Below are 23,135 nucleotides of genomic sequence, written 5' to 3' on the forward strand. Positions count from 1 at the left end.
ATGGTACAGTCTCCCTGGATACTCTCCTGAGCCTCCTTCAAGTCTCCAGTTAAAACAGCCCTAAGGAAACGCCCCACCCACCATGCCTGTCTCATTTTCTCCACCAATTCCAGGAACCTGGGCAGGGATAGGCATGAAGGTTCTGCTTTTACTGGCTGGAACTATGGCTTCTCTGGTCCTGTGGGGGCGGGGAGGTTGTCAAGGCAAGGTTCTGGGTACCCAGGGCTGCATGGTGACCCAGGATACTACCTTCAGCTGCCCACAGCTTGGCCCAGGTTGCCTCCTGCCAAATGAAGAATGTCTTCCCAGGACACAAGTACCAATGCCTTTTAACTATAATATCGGGGTAATTAAGCCTTTCTGTGAGCACAGTTTGCTGCTGATGCAGCTGCCTGGAGCCCTGGCATTTATTAAACGCAAAGTAATAATTTATTGTCCTTTGTACACTCAAAAGCCATGTTCATTATCTGTCCAGGACTGAGCTGTCACAAGGGCACGCGGGCCTCCCCAGCTGCCTCATTCGCGGACGTCTTTCCAGTTCACCCTCGGTGCCCTCAGGTACCAGGAAAGGGTAAGGAGCGTTGGGGAAAAGGTTGCTCTCTCAAGAAGAATCAGGTTAGAACCCCACCTCTTTGGCAGGCTGCTAATGAGGAAAAGGGTGACTGGGCTGGACTGGGCGTAGGCAGCGCGGAAGGGCGGGAGCGGTGGGCTCACATTAGCAGGGCAGTGCTTCCCCTGAGCCGGCGGCAGCGCGGGAGACTGTACTCTGCGTCTGGATCTTCTGCGCCTTTGCTTGACACTTTACGGTAAGCCGCTCCTCCCGCGCCCCCGCCCCCAGGCGCGCGCGGCGAACCCTGGCGCCGACGCCAGGCGCTGGCCGTGGTGCTGATTCTGTCAGGTGCTGGCGGCGGCGGTGGCGGCCCCGTTCCCTCTTCCCGGCCGGACCCTTCACTGTCCCCCGCGCTCACGCCCCATCGAGTCCCCCCGCCCTCCCGCCGCGATCCCGACCCAGGGCGCAGCTACAACCAACATCATGCTCCCGGAAGCCCTGCTGCTGCTGCCCTCGCTGCTGGCGCTCCTGGCTCACGGTAAGGGACCCCGGCGTCCGGTGGCAGGACGGGGCGAGGACAGGTCCCACGGTGGGAGGGGAGAACTGTCCCGGTGCCCAGCTCCGCTCATCTCGCTCCCCAGCCCGGGCACCGTGCTCCGCCGGCTGCGCTGCTCCCACGCCTGCCGAGCCGGGTGGGGCGCAGGCTCCGCGGGCGGGAAGCTGTCGCGGCTCCCGCCATTCGCGCCGGGCCGAGACCTCGCCTTTAATCATCTCCCCGGATCTAATGGGATTTCTCTGCTGCAATTCATCACGCCACCCTCTCCCCGCACACGCTCGCGCTCACCCGCGCCTAGGAACGCCGGGGCGCATGCTGGAAGGGAGGCCACAGGGCGATGAGTCTGGACCGTCCTGTTCGCGGCCGGCGGTCCTGCCTTACCTGCCGAGCTCCAAACTTCGCTCGACTTGGCTGTCGGTTCCGGGGCCTCACTGCGGAAGGACGGGGCGGGATGGCGGCTGGACCTGGAGTTGGGACTTCGCTTACCTTTCTCGGTCTTGGCGCTGCCACGCCGGAGTCGGAACCTAGAGTACAATTCCAGGGGAAAGTCGGGGGCTCCGGGGCCCCGTATCCGGCTCCTCGCTCTGCCCTAGGCTACAATAGCTGAGGTCCTGGGATAGATACTTTGTCCTCCGAGGTCCTTTCCTTGAGCGCGAGCGCGCGCGCGCGCGCGCGCACACACACACACACACACACACACACACACACACACACAACCCGCGCACACACCGCACACACCGCAAACGGCCAGAGCTCTTTCTCCTTCCGCGCCAGCCCTCCTCGGCTCTCTCCCACCCTACGTGGGAAGACTCGTCGCGGGAAGACCTGCAATACACCCTACCGCCCAGGACCCCTCTTGCAGTCCCATCTCCAACTTCATCGGTCCGGGGTTGATGGAAGCGTGGTCTTGGAGCGGGCAGTAAGGGAGTATTGGGGAGAAGTTGGGGGTTCTGTGCCTTTGAAACGAAAGGTTTCCAAGCATCCACGGGATCTGCTGCCCCGGCTCTAACAAGCACTCGTCAAAGCTATCGACGCCCAGCTCCTTCTTCCACTGCAGCTGGGTGGGCTGTCGGGATGGCTGGGATCTTGTTTGAAGTTGGGACCCGCTGCCTCTTGCAGTATGGTTTGTAGCGTCTGATTGGGGGGGGGGGGAGACATGTAGAAGCTTCTAAAACCTCCTTGCTCAATCTTTCCAAGACGCGTTGAAGTCAGGGCAGCCGGGTCGGGACCAGAGTGGGCCCCTGGATGGCACTTTTCTTCACTCTGTGTCCCCAGCGACACAGAAACCCTCTCTGAGCCTCTGGCTGGGGTTGCACTCAGCCCTGTGTCCTCACCCCACCCCCTGGTTGACCTCGATGGGTTCGTACTTGGTGGCCAGAATTCAGAACCCTGTGTTCATGTTGGGAGATTGTAGTTTCTTAAACCCCACCCCACCTGGGGCAGGGGGGGAAGGGAGGTAAGCATCCTGGCCGAGCTGTCCAAGCATGTTCCTCAAAATTCTAGACCTGTCTTGAGGTCCAGCCAGGATCTTTTGCTGAACAGTTCCCCTGGAACACAGGACCTGTAATCTGGAGCCTTTGTGTGTGAGTGTAATCAGGGCCCAGCATGTCTGGATCTAAGTGTGTCTGTGCTTCAGGAGGTCTGGATGTTAGGTGAGAGCTCAGCAGCAAGCAGGTGTGAGGAGTGTGTAAGACTGCTAGTGTGCAGTGCAGCCTTTGCCAGAGAGCTCCCTGCAGGGCTTAGTTAAGACTGCTTTTGGATCTCCAGGAGGGTGGCTGGTGGGGCTGGTGGGGCCAAGAGTCTAGGGAGCCCTCCTAGGGGTGAGAATGTGAGTGTACACTCTGTAGCTAAGGGTCTGTGTATCACCAGCCAGTGTCCCTTCCTGACCTGCCCCGACCTCTTCAACACCCGTGGGGCCGCTCCCCCAAAGGATATGTGGGGTAGGGGAATGTCTGCTGGGGAAGATCTTTATTTTCCCTCCTTAAATGAGAAGAGGAAGCAGCCCTGCCATGCCAGGCCTAAGTAGAGAGAGCTTGCATGTGGGCTTGTCCTGGCATGCTCTGCCCTCCCAGCAGGCCTGCAAGGTCCCAGTTTATGGACTACTAAATCATCTCATTGGGAGGCCATCTCTGGGTTATCTAGAGGCTTCAGCCAAGCAAAGGCAGACGGCTAGTGATAAAGGCCGACGGGCCGTGAGCCTTTGTGGTGCAGGCAGTGCATTCTGCAGCTTTGTGGCCTGAAGAAGGGCCCTCAGAGCTTTGCTCACGCAGAGGTGAAAGGACGCAGGCCATGGGACACAGCTGGAAACAGTCCAGAATTGAGAAGTGGAGGCCGAAGGCATAGGAAGAGATTGTGCTGGGCCAGCCTCCCATAGATTTAGTCCTTTGGGCTGACTGTTCCCAGGCATGAGAAATGTCCAAGGCCTCCAGTCACTCCCAACCTGCGGCCAGTGCTCAGAAGATCCTGCTACAAGTAGAAATGAAAATGGTGTGGGAGGGGCAGCACGAATCCTGGCCTGCTGTGTCAGTTTAACAATTTTTAAAGAACAATTACCTTCAGTCATTCTCCTAATTTCTGAATATCAATAAAGTTAATTAAACTCTGCATATGTGAATGTCGCCTGGGGAGACTGTGAGGGTGGAAATGGTAGAGACCAGGGTGCAGTTGAGTCTCTAGGAGCAGAGGCTGCTTCTATAGCTGTGTGACCTTAAACTGGATGCTACACCTCTCTGAACTCTGACTGTCTGGTGGAAAGAGGGAGGAAGAGGATAGTAAGTAAGGGTTCCTCATTCTGCCAAGAACTGGGGGATGGTGTCTGGGAGGCAAGGCCTGGAGGGGGAAGGAAAGGAGGCGGAGAGCTTGGCCTCCAGGAGCCTCAGAACCATAGCATTAACAAACCAGAGCTGCCTTAACCGAAAATGGTCATTGCTGCTTCCGGCAGACTCTGTGCTAGGCACAGGGTTCTGAAAGTACTTCCCGAGTCTGGGGGCTACAGCCAAAGCCAATACCAGGCCCTGCTCCCCGTCCTTTAGCCTGGCACTTTGGAGTCAGGAAGTGGAAGCTGGGAACAAGACTCCATGGGAGTCAATCTAGAGTCCACCCAGACCCCCCGAGGTTGGCCTGATGGGCAGGAAGCTCCTCTGTGCTTCTGAGACTGGAGGTCCTAGAAACTGCCATGGACTGGAGAGGAATTATGGGTTGGTTTTTGCCCCTCACAGACCTAAGCTCATCAGGCTTGGCAGGCCCTGGCAGCAGTCCCAGCCTCCTCAGCAGGGTGGCAGCTTAAAATGCCTTGGGGACACCATGGGGAGTTAATGGGGATCAGGAGACATAGGGGCTGGGCTTAATTAGAAACTGGGCTTAATTAGAGCTTCCCTACCCCTCCCACCTTGGCTGCCTGAATGGTGTAGGGCATATCAGAAAGCCTATTTCGTTAGCCCCTCCCTCCACCCAGCCCTAGGTGCCCTATCCCTCCAGTCCCCTCCCACCCGCCTTGTTCCCAACTCTCCAAGCCTTTCAGGCCCCATTTGCCGGGTTGAGCTCTGCTCAGCAAAGCTGCGCCCCCACCTGGGCAGAGCTATCAGAGCTAGGCACCCCACTCACCAAACAAGAAAAAGGGTGTGGAAAGGGGCTGATAGGTAAGGGCTACTTTAGTAAAGGGAACTCTCAGCCCAGCTGGGTAAGAGCCCAGGCTCTCTGTGTGACCTTAGACATGCTTCTGCCCTCTCCAGGTCTCTAATTCCTAGAACATTCAATGTAAAGTTGCACCAAGCTGGTGGTTGCCAAGCCCTGAGACCACATCAGGATCTCCAAGGGCTGTCGTCATGCAGCTTTCTGGGTCCCCAGCTTCCTCTCAGGAAGGAAGAGCCAGGATCTATATGTAAGAGACTGGGGGTGAGGGAGCAGCAGAAAGCAATGTTGCCAGCCCTGGTCATCAGCTGAGAGGTGGACAGCAGGCACTAGGAGGTCTTCAGGGACTCTTCCAGACTAATTCTAGCAGGAAGCCGACTCACCCAGCCAGACCAAGCAATTTCCCAAACTATCCATGTTCTCAACAGCTCTGGGCTCTTGCCATTCCTTATGCCTGAAATTCTTTTCCCCTCCTCTGCCTGCCTCACTCCACCTCATACCTCACGTCTGGGCTTAGCTGGCACTTCATATAATTCTTTGGCACGTATCTATGAGGCATGCGCTCTATGGTTTCTCAAAGGAAGCCTCACCTGACCTCCAGTGAGGGTCAGGGGATTCTCCTGTGTTCCCACCATTCCCTGGCTTTCCCCACAAAGGTACCCATCTTGTTGGCTCATGAGCACCCGATTGGATGATGGTCCTCTCCAGGAGCAAGACTGAACTCAGAAAGGAGGCCACCGAGTCTGTTTTGCTCACCCCCACTATCTTGGGCAGCTCCAGAATTCCTATTTGGAAGAAGTTTAGGGTCAGTTGCCTGTTCAGAAAGGAGAGGTGGGTGCATGACAGCTGAGACTGCTTCTTGAAGCTTAATTTGCATAACAAGCACACTATTTTTACAAAGATTGTGTATGTTAGGACTTTTTTTCCCTTTCCTAAGGGTTGGCCAATTATCCCAACTGTAAATTATAGCTTTTGCTTAGTTTTTTCCTTCCACAGATTAAGCTGTCATGCTGTCAGCCTGAAGTGGCTTGGAGGTAGGGTGCTGATGACCATTCCGAGAGGACTAAAACCTTTCTCCTGCCATTTCTTGCCGCTACCACAGCTTGTGTCCCCAGTGGCAGAGCCTCACACAGGGCAGACATTAAATACATGTTGAATAAATTTACGAGAGTTGCACAGGTAGACAGTGGCAGAGTGAAGCCGGGGGCCCAGGCTTTGTGACTTCCTTCCCCAAAACCTACCCACCACCACGGCTGGCTGAGAAGGGGTGCCCTGTATGAACTTAATGAATGAGGTCAGGGGGAGGCAACCTTATGCCTTCTGGCTTCATAAGTCCCCACATCTATCTCAGCTTCAGACGCCCTCACAGTGCTTACAAGGACCCACATGAAATCTTGGGAACTGCTCTGAACCTGTCATGTTCATAAAGGGAAAGGTGGGAGCCAAGTTATTATCCAGGACCACAATTCATGTCCACGATCTTTCACATCTTCTTAATGAATGGTCCCTGGGGTACAACCATCTACAGTTCATTCATTCATTTCACAAACATAATTGAAGTGTGAGGTAAGGTATGGCCTAGAACCCTCAGAGGCCAAGCCTCCTACATGCTTTTTCTATTTAATAGAATAAGAGACTAGTTATCTCTACTTTATAGATGGGAAACTGACTCTCAGAGAGATTAAGTCAGTTATCCTGAGCTTCACAGCCAATAAGCTACAAGACTACTCCAAACTGCCTGCCCAGTATGCAAAACCTGGCTGTAACCAGCACTAATCCACTCCCCCAGCCTGAGGCAGAGCCTAGTCGAGGCAGATGGGAACCCAGGAGAGTATCATTATCCTAATAATAACAATAAAACAATAATAAAACAGCAGCAACAGTAATAGCAAACATTTATTAGGCACCAAGTATGTGCCAGGCACTGTACTAACTGTTTTATATACATTAGCTCATTTAGTCCTCATATCATCTCTATCAGATAGAAGCTATTATCTGCATTTTATAGGCCAGTTCAAGCCCATGTTGTCAGACCCAAGACATAAATGTCCCCTTTCTTCTAGCACATTTCTTGTGATGACAGTGGCTTATCTTCTAGATGTCTATCCTCAGTCCTTACTGCTATAGATTAGAAACATTTTATCTTGCTCAGACCTTAGTAGCAAAGAAATAAAACTTCCTTTATAATACTTGGAAACTAGGGTAGAGCACAGGGCTGGGAGTCAAAGGAACCCTGAATCTTGGCCCAGAGGTTAGTGACCTTGGGTGACTCAACTCATTTTTTTAAAGATTTTATTTATTGATTTTAGAGAGAGGAGAGAGAAAAGGGGGAGGGTGAAGTGAGAAGCATCAACTCATAGTAGTTGCTTCTCATATGTGCCTTGACCGGGCAAGCTGGGGGTTTCTGGTGACCTCAGCATTCCAGGTCCACAGTGGATACTTCATCCACAGTGCCCACACAAGTCAGGCTTGGATGACTCGTTTTCTCACCCTTTAGGGGCGTTGGTGAATGAGAGGACCAGTCACTCCAGTCTTGGCATCCTGAGCTGCCCCCCACTCAATCAACTCAACCCACCTGAGGCCCAGCCCCCGGGTGGGAAGACCCAAGCTTGCCTAAATCTCAGCTTCTAGATAGGGTTGAATGCCAAGACTGCCCCAGCTTCCCTTCACCTGCCTACCTGCACCCAACTGCCAGCCCTGGGATGGGAAGGTGGATCGATTCTGAAGCTGCTGGCAGTGTTGTTGGCCATTGATTGTTGAGATTTCTCGGCGGGCTCTGGAGCAAACAAACCTGCTGCTTCTCCAACAACAATCCCGTCCCCGGCTGCAGAGTCCGCAGACTTGCTGACAGGCAGGCTGGCAGGAAGGGGTGGGGTGGGAGGTGCTAGCTAGGCCTAGCAGGGACAAGAGGCTCTGCTGGGAGACAAAAAGGAACTGAGTAGGCGTTGGGGGTGGGGGCTGGGGCAACCGAGAGAATGGGCGAGGGTGCTAGGGTGAGCCCTCCACCCTGTGTATGCTTTGTATGTCTATTGTTTTTGCTCAGGCATTTTTTTTTTCATCTGGAAACAACATTTATTTTATAGGCAAGAATAACTTTGATAATAAAGATAAAGAAAGCTTTGAAACAACATGATGAGACACAATAGTCACGTTCAGGCATTTTTCCTTACCTAGAATGCCATCCTGAGTCCTTTGGCTTATTTCAGTTCTCCCACACCCTCTTTTCCTGATCATTAAGCCCAGAGGGCTTTCTCTATCCTCTGAACACTAATTATCTCCCAATCAGGAACTTAGCCTGTCCATTCTTTATCCACCCATACATTCTTCATTTTATTCAGCACCTATCAGGTGCTTTTATAGGCAGGAATACAACATAATCCCTGCCCTTTAGGAACTCAGTTGAGCGGGGGAGCTGCCTTTTTAATAAGCTCAGCTGTGACTGCCTCCCCAGCTAAATCAAGGACCCTCTGATTTTAATTAAATGAGATTCAAATGAGATGTCAGCAGCACCTACATGACCCAACAATTCACCTTCATAAGAACAAGAGATCTCTGGGCCAGAGACTGCACTGGGACTTTTATCTGTAGCAAGTCACCTTATATTTTGGGTCTTTGAGGGTCCAACAAGCTTCTGGGATCCTAGGGCCAGGATATCCTGGGTTCCTTCCATAACAGCTCTTTCCATCTCTGCAGGGCTTGGGTGTCCCCCTAATCCCCCAACAAGGCAGAGCAGGTGCAGGGCCCCTGGTGCCACCAAATCGTATGTGTCACATTTCCAAGCAGTAGGTCTCTCCCCTCCTGCAGTGCAGTCCCCAGGGGCCCAGCCAGAATCCTGTACCCTAGCATTAACCTCACCACATCCCCCAGATGCCCACTCCTCCCTTCCCCACGAGCTCCTCTCTCTACCCTCAGGACCCTCTTTCTAGCTGGTTGCTGGCTGGGAGGGCAGAACTGTGAAATGTGCCTGAACCACAGATCACCACCCTCCACAGATGCTCATTTGCATGCTGTTTTACCCCCCTTTGCATGCTGGCTCCTTATTAAAGGCACAGAAGCAGACCCTGCCCCTTCACATTTCCAGTCCAGAGCTCCCCTCCCCTCCATAGCTTCTTCCTCCCTCCCTCCCAGCCTAGCAGCTGAGTACCAGCTCCTTTGTCCCCCAAGCAGCCACCTGCTGAGTGTCTGGCCTGGGTCCCACCAGCCAGCAGGTGCCTAGAGAGTCCCAGAGCCTGGGAGGGGGCAATGTGGAGAGCCAAGTTGTAGCTCAGGGAAGAGAGTGCAGCCCCATAGGAAGAACATAATTAGAAGAGTACTAGTCAGGGAGCCAGGATCCCAGAGTTTAAACCCAATACTGGCTCTTGCCTTGGGCAAATGGACCTTGGGCAAGTTGTGTGCCTCAGTTTCCTTGAGATTCATGGTGCTTGTTCCACCTCTTTCATAGAACAGCACCAGCATCAAAGGAAATCAGAGCGATTGGTGGCAAGAAAAAACCCAGAAGCCCTGCTTGAGGGGAGGGGCCTCCAGTAGCCAGAGCTGTCCAGCACCAGGAGGGGCTGCTTTTCAGGTAGTCACTGAAGGGGCTGGGTCAGGAGCTGGGGGAGCCCAGGGCTGGACTGTTGAGACGAGACAGCTGGCCAGGCCTGCCCAGGAAGGTGAGACTAGCAGTGCAGAGGATGAGGGTCGGGTTCAAGGTGCTTCTTAGGGCCTCCACCTTGGCTCACTGCTCTGCTGGACGTTGTCTTAGATATCGTTTACATCCAGCAAGGGGATGTGCTGGTGATTTGAAACATCTGGTCTGGCAGCTGGCCCCCACCTGTTGTAAGGCCCTATTTTCTGTCTGGTTAGAGGAAAAGGGGGAGATGAAGGAGTCACATTCTTTTGAGGATAGAAGAGCCCCTGGCATCTCCAGGCAAAGGTGGGAAGGTGGGAACAAACAAGGCACGCACAAGAGACCATTTGTGCATTTGCTTCTTCGGCCTCCCTAGTCCTCCTTCCCTCACTGATTACTCAGTTCTTGCCAGTCTCTTGGCAGAGACTACCCCTGCCTTACTGGGTCTGGATACCTCCCTCCCATGCCCCCTTCTTCCCTCTGCCTGCCAGCCAGACTAGGGAGAGACCCTCTGCTCAGGTTGGGGTGGTGCTCCTGAGGCTCCAGCCACCCGGATGGTGCTGTGAATCTAGTGTCTGTTGCATCTGCATCCCTAATGCTGCCTCTGGTGCCCCTGGTCCTGCCCTGAGCCTCAAGCAGAAGAGTCTGGAGGGGACAGGGTAAGAGGACTCTCAACTCAAGGTGTCCACATACCCAGACTGGCAGGTTCCTTGGAAGTCAAAGCAAGGTTAGGGTGAGGAAGAAGACTGAAGGGTTAGGGGTGCACAGCTGGGCCCATCTGGAGTTTCTAGGGATCTGGGGAATAAGCCCCATATGTGCAGGTGGCCATGTCTGTGCATATCTCTGCCTGGCTTGTCCACATATTCCTGGGAGTTTGTGTCCATATGTCGCTACATATCTGTGCCCTTCTGTCTCCGCATCTTGGGACTGTGGCCCTCAGTGTAGGCACAGCAGACCCCAGCTCAGGTCTATGTCTCCCCTCCCCAAAGCCCTCTCCACTCTCTTGCTCCGCACTCTTGGGCTCTACTGACCCCTCAAGGAGATTCATAGCTGGAGCTACTGCTGCTATTTTTAACAGCTCTGCACCCCTTCCCTCCCTCCCTCAGCTTGCTGGGGAAGTCGAGGGCCTCGCAGGCTGGAGTGCTGGGCAGATAAGGCCTTTTCCCCTCAGTCCGGCAAGGCCGTGGTGGCAAGGGGAGCCTGGGTTGTCTGTAGGTGCAGGCCCCACACCCTGGTGCAGGTCAGGCTCCATTCTCCCTGCCTGGGCTGGGAGGTTTCAGGCTGTCCTCCCGCTGCACCCCCCCCAAGTCCCTAAGGGCAGAGCTCAGGCCTCCAGTGGCTCTTCCCCAGGCCGTTTAAACATAAGGATGGATGGCCTAGGACACCCCCACCTAAGCTAGAGAGGCAGAAAGGGGCTCAAAGTGTCGGGAAGTCAGAGACAGGGAAGCACACTTGGATGAGGCTACCATCCCCCAACCCTCCCATCCCCCTCTGGAGACCTCTTGTACTGCCCTGGCTCCTTTCAGGGGTGTTTCAGGTCCCTGCTACAGCTCACTCTGCCGAAGGTCACCATCAGAGCCCTTTGCCCTCCAGAACCTCGGCGCTTCTGGGCTCTTCCCCATCACTGTCCCAGCTGATCTAAAAACTGGCACCAGCTGGAAGGGGTAAAGTACAGCAGTTCAAGGGGTCTGAGCCTAAAGGCCAAGAAGGAAGGCAGCCCCGGCCCCCCTCAGAGCCAGGGTCTGCCCTCTGGGCTCAGGCTGCCCCCGCTTTCCTACAGAAACGGGGTCTTTTGTTGCTACATCTGTCCTTCCAAATGTTTCTTTTCCTTCTTTCTTTTTTTTTATTTATTTTTATTTTTATTTTTTTATTTTTTATTTTTTTGTATTTTTCTGAAGCTGGAAACCGGGAGAGACAGTCAGACAAACTCCCGCATGCGCCCGGACCGGGATCCATCCGGCACACCCACCAGGGGGCAATGCTCTGCCCACCAGGGGGCGATACTCTGCCCTTCTGGGGCTTCGCTCTGTCAGACCAGAGCCACTCCAGCGCCTGGGGCAGAGGCCAAGGAGCCATCCCCAGTGCCCCGGCCATCTTTACTCCAATGGAGCCTTGGCTGTGGGAGGGGAAGAGAGAGACAGAGAGGAAGGAAAGGGGGAGGGGTGGAGAAGCAGATGGGCGCTTCTCCTGTGTGCCCTGGCCGGGAATCGAACCCGGGACTTCTGCATGCCAGGCCGATGCTCTACCACTGAGCCAACTGGCCAGGGCTCTTTCTTTCTTTTAAAATTCATTTTAGAGAAAGAGAAAAACAGAAGAGGTAAGGAGCAGGAAGCATCAACTCCCATATGTGCCTTGACTGGGCAAGCTCAGGGTTTAGAACCAGCAACCTCAGCATTCTAGGTCAATGCTTTATCCACTGCGTCACCACAGGTCTATCTGTTTCTTAAGCTGAGCAGGATAGGGGTAACCCTAGGTCAGCCTCCTGGGCTTATGGTGGCCCAGCTAAAGCACCTCTCTCAGCTATCTGATCCTATTTCTTTATCTGTGGGAGGGGGAAGATTAATCAGATAGCGTAAGTGAGTGGGCCACCAGGGCCTGGCACACATTAGGTGCTGAAAAATGTTAAATCTCTCCCTAGGTCCTTTTCTCACACCTCCATCCCCCATCTCCCACCCGTGCCACCCCCGAGCACATGCACATGCATGTACACTTGCATAATCACGTGCATGCACACACACACAGCCAAGCATGCCAGATGCTCAGCAAATACTGACCAGCAGATGGAGAAGAGACTGGGGTCTTGTGCCATACAGAAAGAAAGTAGCAAATCAACAGAGCCCGGTCCTCCTCCTTGCTAGGCCCCCTCCACCCTTAGCACTACCCACCATGAAGCTCCATTAGCCCCTGGGTTTGGGCAGTGATAATAGAGGGGCCGTGACTCTTTGTCCCACCCACCCAGAGGTGGATTTAATGGCAGGCGCACCAGGCGCACGCCCTAGGCCCCAACTTCTGAAGGACCCCACAAAACCACAACTTGACACTTTTTTCTTTTTTTCTTTTTTTAATTTGTTTGTTGGTCGGTTTTTATCTCAAGATACCACTGTATTTTTTTAATTATTATTCATTTTTAGAGAGGAGAGACAGAGAGAGAGAAGGGGGGAGGAGCTGGAAGCATCAACTCCCATATGTGCCTTGACCAGGCAAGCCCAGGGTTTCGAACCGGCGACCTCAACGTTTCCAGGTTGACGCTTTACCCACTGTGCCACCACAAGTCAGGCGACACTTTTTTCTAATATAGGGGGCCCAATATTTTCTTCTGCGCCCGGGGCCTCAACCGACCTTAATCTGCCTCTGCACCCACTCAAAGACGTTCTAAAAAGCCAATAAAAAGCCAGACAGCCTCTAGAAGGCAAGAGAAGCCCAAGGTCACACAGCCTGTCAGTGGTAGACTCACCTTCACGCCGAAGTCAGGGCTCTGCCAAGGCCTCGCCAGCCTCCTCAGCTCTCACAGCTAAGAACAGACACTCTGGTGACCTCCGGGGAAGAGAGAGCCCACCTCAGCATTAAGGACCAGGGCAGCCCAGGGGTCTGGCCTCAGAGCTCCTCCATCCCTAGCCAATTCCTCCAATATACCTCCTTCCAGATGCAGCTGACAAAAGCAGCCATAGGGAAAAGGTCATAGGGTCAGGGAGGTGACTTCGGCCGTGGTGCAGAGAACAAGCCTCTTCATCTGCCCTATTAAAGACTCCAGAATCTTGGGGCTACCCCAGAATCATTCATCTCAGAGGTGGACACAGGTGCTGGTAACAACCTCAGTGGTGTTGGCTTTTGAATTTCAGAGTGGGAGCTGGGAGGAGGCAACAGCCCAGAGATACTGGTCAGGGGCCCAGAATAGTACCTGCCCTGGCCCCTAACAGCCCTGTCTTGCTGGGCTCAGTGGGAAGGAGTGTCCTTGACAGATTCCTGGAGCTCGTCAAGAGCAGAGGACGGAAGAGATGGTTGCTGCTCCCTAGATCACCCATCCCCAACATTAGGGACAGGAGAATGCAGTTCCCAAGTCCAGGGAGAATGCAGTTCGTGCCTTCACAACCTTCCTCTTTTTAGCTGACATTTCCAAGGTTTTTCATTCAGAGAAATACGGTCCTTGCTGTGAACAAGGTGGTGGTAGGAGAGGGCCTCCCTGAGCACCGGCCTTATCTCTTCCTTGCCCTGGCCATACTACTGAGAGTTGGCATAATCGGTGGAATATGGCTGACTGATTAGTTCCCTGGCAGGTGAGGGAAGGGGTGCCAAAGGAGGCCTCGGCTATTCCGCTACTTTCAGCTTGCCCAGGAGTGGGGGTCAGTTCTACTGCCCTCACCTCCAAGGCCAGCGCCTTTCTCTTCCCAAACCCTACTGCAGGCCCCCAGAGCCAGTGTCACCTGCCAAGCCCCAGGAACTATGGGCAGGCAAGGCCAGGGCCCCCAGGGCCCCAAGGCCAGCAGGCAGGCGGCGGGGGTGGTGGTGGTGGTGGTGGTGGAACAAACGCAGAGCTGCAGGGAAGGTGTACAGCGCAGCAGGTGATGCTGTAGCAGAGACCTCATTAATCACCTCTCCAGACCCCAGCTCTGCAGAGGCAAGACCATATTAGATTTTAAATTGGAAAGCGAAGCATATGGCAGTTAGCTGGGAGTCCCCTCTACCCTAGGCCCCCCAGTCACAGTCTCATGGGAGGGTGGAGCAATGGGGAGAAGTGGGGGGAGGTGCTCCTCCTCCCCCCATGCACCCAGAGCCTGAGAGATTGTCCAGGCCACATGGCCCCAGGAAGGATGAGGTTAGGGTCCATGAAGGCAGCAGACTGAAAAGGAGCAGCTGTTTTGGGAAGAAGCACATCCTTTCTGGGAGCTAGGGCCTTTCGGGGTGAGGACTGTGGGAAGCCAGGTTCCAAGGTGTGGTGAAAATGGGCAAGGACAAATAGTAACGACTTGTGGGCCATGCATGTGTTTGAATCTAAACACACACGCGTGTGCTCATGTGTACACATGGGACCACATACTCACACATGCACTCACACATGCTCCTATGAAGCAGCAATTCAATGCAGTAGGAATTTTGAGCCCAGGCTATGAAACAGGCAGACCCAGTTCAAACCCTTAATTCGCCACTTTTCTTCTATAAGAACTAGGATGAGGCCCTGGCCGGTTGGCTCAGTTGTAGAGCGTCGGCCTGGCGTATAGAAGTCCCGGGTTCAATTCCCGGCCAGGGCACACAGGAGAGGCGCTCATCTGCTTCTCCACCCCTCCCCCTCTCCTTCCTCTCTGTCTCTTTCTTCCCCTCCTGCAGCCGAGGCTCCATTGGAGCAAAGATGGCCCGGGCTTTGGGGATGGCTCCTTGGCCTCTACCCCAGGCGCTAAAGTGACTCTGGTCGCGACAGAATGACGCCCCAGAGGGGCAGAGCATCGCCCCCTGGTGGGCGTGCCGGGTGGATCCCGGTCGGGCGCATGCGGGAGTCTGTCTGACTGCCTCCTCGTTTCCAGCTTCAGAAAAATACCAAAAAAAAAAAGAACTAGGATGATCGACTTTGCCTCTAAGCATCAGTTCCTTCACATGTAAAGTGTAAAATATGGATTATAAGCACAAAAGGCTGCCACTCTGGATGGAAGATGGCTCTCTAGGTGGTCCATGCCTGACCCATAGCAGGTACTCTGTAAATGTGAGTGTCTTCCCCTGGCCCCAAGGCCAGGCAGCTGCTCTGGGGCTGCCCCAGAGGCACTAGGGTGGTGGCCAAACCAGGTCCCTGTACTGGGCACTGACTGGGCAGTGAAGTAGGAGCAAGTCAACCTAGCACCGCAGGAATCATCACAGAACATTCACACATCCTGGCCCAATCTTGGGCCAAATCACACAAGGCCAAGCTGTTCCTGGCTGTCCTTAACCCATAAAGTCCTCCTAAACTGTCTCTGCCTGAGTGCCCAAAATTGCCCATTAAATACCCCATCCTTCGTCGTTTGATGGGTACCACTAATCCTCCCTGAGGAGTGAATGGCTGAGAGGCCCAGCTCCCTGGGGCCTTTATAAAACACTTAAGTCCCAGGGTTCCTTGTCATCGTTTCCTCACCAACCCAACTCCCCAATTTTCCCAGGCCCGAAGAGGAGAACAGACACTGCCACACCATCTTTACTGCTGTGGGACCCCCACTCTAGGCTCTTCCTTCTGAGAGGTGGTGAATATTGCACAGGTTGAGAGGTTTTATTATGAAGCTGAGCTTTCCACTGTGGCAGCCACTAACCACATGAGGCTATTTAAGTGTAAATTCACTAACATGAAATAAAATGTTAAATTTATTTCTCAGTCTCACTAGCCAGATTTCAAGTGCTCAATAGTCGTGTGTGGTTACTGGTTCTGATATCGGACACACAGATACAAAACATTTTCATTATTGCAGAAAGTTCTATTAGACAGCACTATTCCAGGCTGCCCAACCTCTGGGTTTGATTCTGATATATCCAAACCCGTAACTTGGGATCGGCACAACTGGGTCCCAGTTTCTTCATCTATAAAATGGGATAATAAAAGTTCCTATCTCACAGAGTTATTCTGGGGATTAAATGAGTTAATTCTGGTAAAGCACTTAGAATGATGCTGGGCATGTGGTAAATTCTCAGTAAATAGTAACATTCAATATTTTTATTCACAGAGTCCTTTAAGGCTCACGGGATACTGAAATATGAGAGTTGATATGACCCTTAGATACTTATTCCATTTTAGTGTTGGGGAAATGGAGGCTCAGGTTGGGGAAGTGATTTGCACAGAGAGCCACTTCCTGGCTGTCACCCAAGCTCTCTCCTACTAGCAAGAAGACCCCCAGCCCTGGAAATGCTGAAGCCCAGGGTTACTCAACACCCCAATCCAAGATGGTGGGAGAGATGGCTGCCCTAGCAGCTCAGGAAGCAGTGTGTGCTCTATCCCTGGAGGTATGCCCATCGATGCTAGATGGCCCCGAGCGCTGGAGAATTCATGCTTCAGAACAGTTGGGCCAGATGCTCTCCAAGCCCCGACATCCTCGGTCCCAGCCCTGCCCCATGGTTGGCATGTGACCTGGGACTCAGTTTCCTCCTGCATAAATGAGGGAGGGTTGAGATGTTCACAAAGGCTATAAGGATTCAGATTCTGGGATCAACCACTTCCCTGCTGGGAGCCTGGCCAAGAGGAGTTGCCCCCTTTCATATCTACACTACAGATTTGACTGGACTGTCAGGGGCTGAACAAGAGAGGGTAGTAAGAGGGTGTGTTGGGGCTATACTGGGACACGGCCAAGGGGCAGCTGGTCATCTTCTCTCTGCAGGACCTCCCTCTGCCTGCCCCTACCCACCCCTGCTGGCCAAGGGCCAGGAGCATTAGGGAGCAGAGAGCCTTCCTAGTGTGCGGACGGGCAGAATCCTAGCTTGGAAACTGTATGCCCCAAGTCTATCCTTCATGTGCCTAGCACCAATGGTCAGCATTTGTGAGCAAATGTAGTAAGAGAGAGATGCCTTGGGCTGGATCCTTGCCTGTAGATGCAAGTTATACATGTGCTGCGGTCCTACCAGGAGGTCAAAGTAGGAAGCTCTCGTCACTCACTGGGCCAGGAAGGGATGTCTCCCCAGAGGAGGGATAGGAGCTGGGCCTGGTAGGATGAGAAGGATTTGAAGAGACAGAGTAGTGAGCAAATGGGCCAGAAAGGGGAAGGCACCTGGCCTGGAAGAGAAGATTCCTTTGAGTGTATCTCTGTGCCCACCCCAACCACTGCCCCTCCAGGACACCATCAGGACCTCCTTCCCCATCACCCCGAGATGTGGGGCTACCAGTACAAGTGCCCTCAGATAGTGGTGGCCAGGCTGGTGGGGAGATGGTTGGGAGGTCCCAGAAGCTACAGCTGAGGGCCATGGGGGCAGTGAACAGAGCTTAACATTGGCGCTTCCCAGCTCTGGATTCTGTTCCCAGGCTTGCCATTCATTCACTGTGTGACCTTGGACAAGTTAATTAACCATTCTGGGCCTCAGTGTCTTTATCTCTGGAGATAATGACCCAAAACCTCCTGGAGTAAGGGGAGGATAAGAGATGACATGTGAGGGTGCTAGGTGTATGGTCGGCAGTCAGCACTGAGGAAAAGCAGCCGCTCCCAGCCCCAGCTGCCTGGCTCCAGACCACAGGAATTGTCCATTCCGGCTCTGTGCTATCTGCTAGGTAACCTTGGAGAAACCACATCCCGGTTCTGGGTCTCAGTTTCCCCATTTGTCATATGGAACTTATATTGCCTTCCCTGTTACTACAAGAAGTCAGACAGCAGTAAACCTACCATAGATGCAGAGACACTGTAGGGTTAATTATTTCAGTAGCACAAGGAATTAGAAGGCTCTAGAACTGGACCTCGCCTAGGGCGTCTGGGATCCTATTTGGCTCTGCCAGCCTCCAGCTGGGGCCCCTCAATTCAGCAAGTAGGGCCGGCCCGGGGAAACTGTCACTGTGGAGACCAGGCTCTGGCTCTGGGGAACGCAGGCACTCTCACTCCCAGGGCCCCTCTTTCCTCATTTGAGCTCTGGGACAAAGGGGACCTGCAGGAGCCAGGCCCTCACTAATCCCCTATTAAAACTTGAAAGGGGCCAGGGAACCTCCAGAATAAACTCATTAACTTTTATGGGTTAATAAATGGATCCCATTAAATTCTCATTCTCCCTATGCTGGGCCAACTTAACCTCCAGAACCCAGAGGGGTGGGCTCCTTGCCCACTGTACCCCCCAAGCTCCCCTTGTACCCACCTGCTGTCATACAGCCCCCCCACCCCAGAGCTGGTGCTGCCACAAGGAGGGAGTCAAGTCTGACATCTCAGAACTCTGGGTTCTCCTCTTGTGTCTACTTCCAAGGGTTCAGCAGGTTAGGCCCTGGAAGGGAATGACAGGCAACCCTTCTTGTCTTGGCAGAGGATAGGACGGGGCTGGCAGACAAGAGCATACACCTGTCTAGATGTCCCCACTCCACAGATGAAGAAACAGAGGCACAGCCCCCTGCCTAGGTCAGACAGCTAGTGAGGCATAGATTCAGGATTGAGGTTTTTCTGGCTGTACAGTACAGAAAGATCTGCAGAAAAATAGCACCATGGGGACAGCCCAGTTGGCCCTGAGCTGGCATCTGGAGTTGTAAACTGTTGCCTGGTGCAGCAGTTCCCCCAGGCAGGGACACTGCATTAGGACCCTGACCCCTCATCATTGCCTCCACGCAGACCAATTCCAGCTCCACAGCGCTATGACCCTGGGCAGCCTCCTGGGCCTCACTGAGCACCAGCTTCTCCCTCTGTAAGACAAAGACTATAACAGTTACCTCACTGGATGCTTTGAAGAAAAGTCCCCTGTTGTTTTTCTTACCCTAAACATCGACTAGACACCCCTCCCCCATTCCAATCCAAGTCTGTCAGGGGTGGGACACTCGGGTCCCCATCTCTACATTTACCCGGCTGTCTGGGGGAGGAGGGGGACAGAGCGGGAGGCCTTCGCTGGGAGGCCCAGGCTGAGGCTGAGGGGAGGGGTCCTCCGATCCCCAGAGGGGCAACAGGGGGTGGCACAGGCCAGGAGGCAAGAGAGAGAGAGAGAATCCACCGGGGAGGCATCCTGAATGGCTCATTAGTGCCGATGAAAGCCTTTTTTCATTTCGTCTAAATACTTTAAACAGGGCTCCCTCCGATGTCTATTTGCATAGCTTAAGAGCTAATGCAGGGGGAGGGCTCAGGCGGCTGTGGGGCCACTCTAGGGCTGGGGACTGTGAGGGAGCTCCGGGCGCCTCTGCAGTGAGGATGGGGCAGTGGTGGGATTCAGCCGGTTAGCACTGGATCGGTAGAACCGATACCTAATTTTTTTGGTGAGTTCGGCAAACCAGTTGTTAAAATGGCACTTGTAATCAGCGTTTTCTCTAAGGTGGGCGCCTGGGCAGCCGCCCAATGTAGAAATCACAAATTTACATTCTTTATTCCTTTCTAATGTTCATCTCCGCAACAACGTATTCTAAACACCTGTAATAATGTTCATTCCGTCCATAGGTGAAAAAAATTGATGGAACTATGCTTGTAATATTTATTTATTCATTTCATAAAATTCATTATACCTTTGATGAAATACTACATTTTAATTCCCTTGCATTTGTTACTTCAGTAAACAAACATATAACATAAAGAGAAAAAGTGCCAAACAACCAGGGGGTGACAAGCGGTCATTGGAAATATCTTAAATAACAGTTTTATCATTTTTTTCAGGTATTATTTAATATTTTTCATTAATAGTTTAAAACTCTTTCTTATAACAATCTAGTTTTGTGTACCTCTTTTATTGTTCTTATTTAAGTATTAAATGCATGAAATAATAAACTACCTTCCAGTATATTTTTTTTATATACTTAAAATGGTCAGTAGGGCAAAGAACCAGATGTTAAATTATTTGAATCCCACCACTGGATGGGGGTGCTGGCGAAAGGGGAGTGGTGTTCCCCAGCCCCAGCCCTCTGGGATGCTGCAGCCCTGGATAGAGGGGAGAAATACCTTCCTGAGTTCAGGCCCTAAGCGGACTGGGCAGTTGGGGATCATCATGGGGACTGTCTTGCTGTGGGCCAAGGCCCTGTCCCCCACAGCCATGCAGGCCTGGAAGGTGGTAGTATTTTGGAGACATGGTGCAGTATTATCCTACACATCTTAGCCACAGAACAAGGAACTTGGTCCCCCAGAAAGGAGAAATCTCACTCTGGGCCAGCAACCTCCCCACCCTAGAGGCCTGCCTCTCCATATTACCCTGGCAGGGGGCTGCCCAGCCTTGCACCTAGAGGCCTGCCTCTCAGTATCACCCTGGCAGGGGGCTGCCCAGCCTTGTATTATGGCTTTTCCCTCGGTGCCCCTAGGAAACTGCTATTTAGAGCATTCAGATTCTCATAAAACCCCTCCAAAGTGCCTGATTTACAGTCAATGACATGAAAACTTGCCTGGGTTTACATGATTTTTAAGTGGCAGAGCTGACATTTGAAGGAACCCGAGTATGTGTGACTCCATGCCCCAGCCTTGTAGAGCAGTACTGTTTGGTCTCTGGTTTGGGCCCCAGACTCAGACGTCCTTTGAGCACTGGGTGGGGGCTTCCTGGGTCCCAGCCCTGCTCAGGCTCAACTCACGGCCCAAATGCCAGAAACTCTGATCTCAGCTCCACTTCTAACCTGCATAAGACTTTGGACAAGTTCATTCCTCTCTCTAGGTTTTAGTTTCCTCCACTGGCTCAAATGTTCTCTGCTGGGTAGCCCCAATCTCTTCTCCTGTGAAGCAGTCTGGTGTGGAAAGACTAAAGCTTTGAAGCCAGATCAGTGTAGGTTCAAATCCCAGCTCCACCACTGTGCCACTGGGCACGTCCTCACCTTGCCTCTCTAGGTTCTTTGTCTGTAATGAGGGGATAAGATTCTCTTTCCAGGCCTTGTCCAGTTGGCACCATTGGTTAGAGTGCAGTCCCGAAACACCACGGTTGCAGGTTTGATCACCACTCAGGGCACATACAGGAAGTGACTACTGACCTCTCTCTGTCTCTCTAAAAAAATCAATCAATTAAAAAAATAGATTCTCATTTCATAGAGTTATAGTGTCAATTAAATAATATAAAATCCAAGGACAATCTGACTTTGGGCGAGGGGTTTGCAACATAATTTGATGACAAAATAACCTAGACATGTTTTCTTTGAATATATGTACCCTGATTTATTAATGTCATCCCATTACCATTAATAAAAATTTATTTAAAAAAATATAAATAAATAAATAAATAAATAAATAAATAAAAAAGAAAAAAGAAAAAAAATAATAATAATATAAAATCCAGCCTGACGTGTGGTGGCGCAGTGGATAAAGCGTCGACCTGGAAATGCTGAGGTCGCTGGTTCGAAACCCTGGGCTTGCCTGGTCAAGGCACATATGGGAGTTGATGCTTCCTGCTCCTCCCCCCTCCTCTCTCTCTGTCTCTCTCTCCCTCTCTTTCTCCCTCTCTCTCTCCTCTCTAAAAATGAATTAAAAAAAAAAATTTAAAAAACAAAAACAAAAATAATATAAAATCTGGGAACAGCCTGACTCAGTGTCCGGCACACAATAGGTACCTGGTGAGACTGGGCATCTGGGTCCCTGACATCTCCTTCTGCTGTCCCCTGCATCACACACTCTCCCCCTTTGTCAGTCTCTGCACCTTTGAACTCAGTCAGCCCAGGCAGAGAAATGAGGGAGGGGGAGGGTTACAGGGCCTCAGGCTTCCATCAGTTAACCAGCATGTCTGAAGATGCCCTTTCCCCAGAAATGGCCTGTCTCCCCAAGATTATCTTACCATCTCTGACAATGGGTGGCACCCTCTGGGACCAAGTGGTAGCTGATTGCAGAATCAATTTGCTCGTTTGATATGCTATCTCGATCCCATTTAACCAAGTGCTCAGTCCCCCTAGATAACACAATCAGTGCAATCGACAGTGAAGGGAGGTGCCCATTAGCTCTGCTCCATTGCCCAGCACCCACCTGGCAGCCGGCCGGAGGAGCTGTACTCACTATGGTCCCTTCCTGAGAAAGAAGATCTCTTCGTACTCCCTCTCCCAATGAAGAATCCCATAGGTACCTATCCTGGGAGCCACAGGCCCTATCTCTTATTAGGCAATCCTGGAAGGGGACTCTGGAGTGCCAGGGGCTGGTGTGAAGGCTCCTTTTCCCTGTGCCAGGCTAAGATCAGTCTCAGTTCACCTGGCAAAGACCATGTGACATCTGGGGAGTGGGTAAAAACAGTAACCCTGTCCCGGCATGGCACTGCCTAGACCCACTATCACTGACTCAGGTGAAAGACACAGCATTGGCGACCATCTGCTCCAGGGGGTCTGGGCCTGGCTGGACATCTAGTTTAGGCACTGTGTTGCAGTGTCTGGCACAGAATGCCAAGGCACAGATGGGCTGCTTTAGTGGGTATCTCAGGAGATAGAAGTTGGTCTTGGATTTCAGGGTTTTGAGGCACCAAATCCCCTCTAATCTAGAGGGATAGAGAGACCCCAGCCCTGTACCCACCTTTCTCACCCCAATTTCCTCCCTCCTCCCACTTGTCTGACACATCAGAGCTGCCATAGTCTCCTGAACAGAATGTAGGCCATCTGCCGCTTCCTCATGCCTGCCAATCCATGGGGAGGGTGTGAGCCTGTGGAATGATACCCACTGCCAGACATGCAGAGGAATCAACCTTCTCCTTGCAAATATCTCGCCCTGGCTGTTTCCCTTCAAGTCTTCATGCAGCCATTTTGAAAGATGTTAGAATCAAAATATTCTCTCAGCCTTCTCAGAGCTGGCAAAATTCTATATGAGCTGAATCTGGAGCCAGCATCCAGATTGACCTTTTTCTGGTGGTTAAGGGTCTGGGAGTCTAGTGGGCCACAGGCAGAATATGCATCACATTGCCAACCATGCGGTTGAATACAAGTCAATATAATCAATAGCAAAGCAATCTCAGACCAGCATCAGCAAATAAGTTTCATCTTCCATAGCCTAGCCAATCCATTGGTATTGGCTGCCTGGATAACTGTTCTGAGAAGGATTCTGAAGTCCCATGTGACCTCAGCAAGAAAAAAACAAAATTGATTAACAATGTCTGCTATGAATTGAAGGGGGGAAGGGTAGCATGCAGACCATTCCATCCCTGCTTTAGACCCTATCGTAGATGGACCCTGGCTAGAGAGACATAACAAATGGTGAAGGGAAGTAATATTCTCTCATTTAATCCTAAAAAGAAACCCCATTTTA

The 23,135-nt window shown here is 52.4% G+C and overlaps 1 protein-coding gene across 2 annotated transcripts in view; it reads left to right on the forward strand.

Annotated features, from left to right (window-relative positions):
* Positions 1–849: 849 nt before the first annotated feature.
* Positions 850–23,135, forward strand: part of SEZ6 (seizure related 6 homolog) — a 46,332-nt gene continuing 24,046 nt past the window's right edge. For both annotated transcript variants that reach the window (XM_066263180.1, XM_066263181.1), the window contains exon 1: positions 850–1,088. In XM_066263180.1, the coding sequence (XP_066119277.1) occupies positions 1,034–1,088 (55 nt within the window). In that variant the 5' untranslated portion in view covers positions 850–1,033. The remainder of the gene's footprint in view (positions 1,089–23,135) is intronic.

The sequence above is a fragment of the Saccopteryx bilineata genome, chromosome 2 (assembly GCF_036850765.1).
Source record: "Saccopteryx bilineata isolate mSacBil1 chromosome 2, mSacBil1_pri_phased_curated, whole genome shotgun sequence".
Taxonomy (NCBI): Eukaryota; Metazoa; Chordata; class Mammalia; order Chiroptera; family Emballonuridae; genus Saccopteryx; species Saccopteryx bilineata.